At 41.0% G+C, this 4,114-nt stretch overlaps 1 protein-coding gene across 1 annotated transcript in view; it reads left to right on the top strand.

Annotated features, from left to right (window-relative positions):
* Positions 1 to 203: 203 nt before the first annotated feature.
* Positions 204 to 4,114, top strand: part of LOC108675237 (ropporin-1-like protein) — a gene marked incomplete in the record, with an annotated part of 5,729 nt that continues 1,818 nt past the window's right edge. The window contains 5 exon segments of the mRNA XM_018163235.2: positions 204 to 292; positions 2,021 to 2,175; positions 2,699 to 2,807; positions 3,252 to 3,437; positions 3,936 to 3,964. Coding sequence (XP_018018724.1) covers positions 2,048 to 2,175; positions 2,699 to 2,807; positions 3,252 to 3,437; positions 3,936 to 3,964 — 452 coding nt within the window.

The following is a 4,114-nucleotide window of genomic DNA, read 5'->3' as shown; positions in this document are numbered from 1 at the left end:
GTTGGTGGCTCATTGCATTCACAAAGTGTCTCAATCGTACAAAAACTATGCTGACTGATAAGCTACAATACTCAATATGGAGAATTTTTTATGAGATAATATTTAGGATAAATTTCTACAATTGCAAGTTAATTTATATTTTAAACTTTATGCATTCTTACGTTCTTGACTGCGCATGCGTAAGATTTATAGAAGAATGGAACGCAGACTTCGCTCGCACGCTTTGCGAACAGCAGTTGTGAGTGACTAAGGCAAGCCGTGCAACTTCCGTAGATTTTCGTCGAGTGTAAATGTAAGTTATATGTAACATACGGCTTATCAATACACGATCAATTCAACTTGTGCAATGCAATCGACAAATACGATATGTATTTTTATACTAATGCATCGTTCTTCAATTTTTCGAACACATTTGTTTACACTTGCACTTATATGTATTCATTTTTAAAGTTTCAATAAATGACATATAATAATAGTTTCTTCAATTGATTTTCTTTCGTGCTGAAAATGAAACGGTTTTGTTTTCCTTTATGCAACAAGCAATCAGAAAACCTAAACATGTTAACCCCTTTTAATTTGACCTTGTATCGATCTTGACCTATATTGTGAGACCTCACGACAACGTCGGCTGCAATATTCAGACGAATTCCTTATCCATGAATGTATGGCATTACAAATTATAATAATTCTGGGTAATTCGTACACTGTTAGAAAAAACGGTGAAAAACGGTCCCACTTGCGTTTTAGTGGCCGGTCGCCCCGTGAAAATAAACTGTTTCGCCGTTTTTATCCGATATTTTACGGATTTCTAGTGTTAAATTAGAATAAAAACGGCGACACGGTGTTTCTTTTCACGTGCCGACCGGCCGCTGAAACGCCGGTAATACCGTTAACGCCGGTAATACCATTAACGCCGGTAATACCGTTAACGCCGGTAATACCGTTAACGCCGGTAATACCGTTAACGCCGGTAATACCGTTAACGCCGGTAATACCGTTAACGCCGGTAATACCGTTAACGCCGGTAATACCGTTAACGGTAATTTTTCTAACAGTGTATGCGCTGATATTTGCAAGATTTCCTGGAATTGGTACGCTAATTTAATGTTATTGATCAGCTTAAGAATTTTTAATCGATTCTCAATGTTATGGATAAGATTAAAATTATTAATCAATTCACCTTAATATTTTATTAATATTAGGGTACTGAGCAGCGTCCATTGTAACCGATCGTTGTAATGCCAAGATATATAGTCTACCTCTTATTATTAGCATTATAATTATTAATCCCATTTCAAATTACATACTGATACAAATAAACATTCGATAGGATAATCAGTCGCTAATATGTTGCATCAGGACAAATCCAGCTTTTATTATTATATTATTATGATACATATTTATTTACATGCCATTATATTATTATATGCCGGTCTAACGGCCTAACCAAAGATGACATCGCTACACATTATGCTATATCATATACAGTATGATATATCCCATCATTACTCCGTATCATGGACCGTATGTTATTACAGTAAAGATGACATCGCTACACTATATCATATATACCATCATTTCTCAGTATGTTATTACAGTAAAGATGACACCTCTCCGTATGTTATTACAGTAAAGATGACGTCGCTACACTATATCATATATACCATCATAACTCAGTATATTATCACAGTAAAGATGACACCGCTACACTATATCATATATACCATTATTACTCAGTATGTTATTACATTAAAGATGACACTGCTACACTATATCAGATATCCCATCATTTCTTCGTGTGTTATTACAGTAAAGATGACACCTCTGCACTATATCATATATCCCATCATTACTCCGTATGTTATTACAGTAAAGATGACACCGCTACACTATATCGTACATCCCATCACACCGCTACACTATATCATATATCCCATCATTTCTTCGTATGTTATCACCGTAAAGATGTCACTGCTACACTATATCATATATCCCGTAATTTCTCCGTATGTTATTACAGTAAAGACGCAGCAGGCGTAGGCTCAGTATGGTGCTGGTCGGGTCGGGGGACGGTCACGTGCCGGCGGCGCTGCCGGCGGTGCTCAAAGAGTTCACGAAAGCTGCCATACGCACGCAGCCTCGAGATCTCCTGGTGTGGGCGCTCTCATACTTCAAGTAAATACAAATTAAAACAAAATCCTACATAATTTTACATAAAAAAATTAAAGAAAAAAATGCCCTTTTTAAGTAAATTATCTATGTAATTTTATATGACTATTGACTTTGTTTTTTTATTCATGTATCGTGAGATCATAATCAGGTAGAAATAACATTACACTCAAATTTAGTAGTGGTATTTCTACCATTACGAACCTCATACTTGAAAACGAATACCTCAGCCATCGCCGTCTATCATGGTTACTTGAATTGGTAATTCCGATAAACTACAAATTCGGTACGGTACTACACGGTCTCCGCTATCGTTTGCTGCTATAAATTAAACCCTTGTTTTGTGCGACGCTTTTGAATTTAAAGATTATTTTGTTACTTAAATTACTAAGATTAAGATTACTTTCTACTATAATAAATTTACTCTCGGAAATTTTATGTACTCTGAGATAACCAATTCAATCACTTCCCTACACCAACTTTGATGTCACATTGCAAGTGTAACGTAACGTGAATGTCGGGCACGCAGGTGCCTGGTAGACGGGACCGTCCCGCCCGTCAAAGACCGCCTGGAGTTCCCGGTACCGGTCTCGTCCGAGGGCATCTCGCCCGGCATACTGAGGGTTCTGCATCGTCAGGTAGTTGAGCGACCCTCGTAAAAACGCGAGATGAAGGAGATTTGAGGTGGTTATAAATGATGGGAGAAAATGATCAAAAACTATGAAGGGATCGGTTGAGTGGTAAAAAACGGCCGGGTGATCGGTAAAAAATAACCAAAAATGGCCGGGTGGTCGGTTTAAGCTTATAGAGTTCGGGTATAGTAGGGTTGTGAAGGGTTCAGGTAGGGTTAGGGTTATAAAGGCTTCGGCCGATGTCAAAAGGGTTCGGACTTAGACCAGCGGCAGATAGAATCGGACTTCGACCGATGTCAGAAGGGTTCAGCCGATGTTAGGAGGGTTTTACCGATGTCAAAATTGTTGATCCGATGCCAATATGATTCTATACTAAAGTCAAAAGGGTTCAGCCGATGAAAGAAGGGTTCGGCCAATGTCAAAAGGCTTAAGTCAAGTGAACCCCTGCAGCTGAGTGGCCGCAGCCCCGACGGGATGCTGGAGTGGCCGACGCTGGGGGAGGCGTGCCAGGCGATGGGTGTCCGGCGTCGCGCGGTCGAGGAGGCCTGGAACCTGACGGAGTCTCCTGACGGGGACGCGGGCAACCGCAAGCCCTGGGACCACCTCCTGTCCCACCTCGCAGGCCGCGGGGCCGCCGTTAGTATTGCACTTGTACTTTTGTGCTTAGACACTCAGAGAAATATTCTTCGATATTGTCCATATTACGATGAACTTTTGCGGCGTCACTGTTGGCATTTTGTTTATTCTTTTACGCTTTTACACGCAGGAAATGTGTGTGATACTCCATATAGCGATGAACTTTTGGCGCCGCTGACAGTATATCACTTGTACATTAGCGCTCATTCACTCAGAGAAATACGCTTGATTCTGTAACTAAAAATAAACTTTTTGCACTAGTGTGGTCCATTCAAATGGCGAAGCACTTATTGGTGCTTTTCTGGGTCATCCTGACAATTTTGCCGGGCAAAATGGTGTATTACTGCAAGGTCCGCTCTCTGCTTGAGTTATCGGCGACAAAGTGTGTCATTATTTTGATAATATGACTTTTTTTTGACTGACGGGTTAGTGACGTGTGCTGTAGAGTGTGGTGGAGGCCCTGCAGAGCGTTATGCAAGATAGTGACGTGTGCTGCAGAGTGTGGTGGAGGCCCTGCAGAGCGTTATGTAAGATAGTGACATGCTGCAGAGTGTGGTGGAGGCCCTGCAGAGCGTTATGTAAGATAGTGACGTGTGCTGCAGAGTGTGGTGGAGGCCCTGCAGAGCGTTATGTAAGATAGTGACATGCTGCAGAGTGTGGTGGAGGCCCTGCAGAGC

Source organism: Hyalella azteca, unplaced genomic scaffold, assembly GCF_000764305.2.
Source record: "Hyalella azteca isolate HAZT.00-mixed unplaced genomic scaffold, Hazt_2.0.2 contig9432, whole genome shotgun sequence".
In the NCBI taxonomy this organism is placed as follows: Eukaryota; Metazoa; Arthropoda; class Malacostraca; order Amphipoda; family Hyalellidae; genus Hyalella; species Hyalella azteca.
This window is presented reverse-complemented; position numbering and strand designations above follow the sequence as displayed.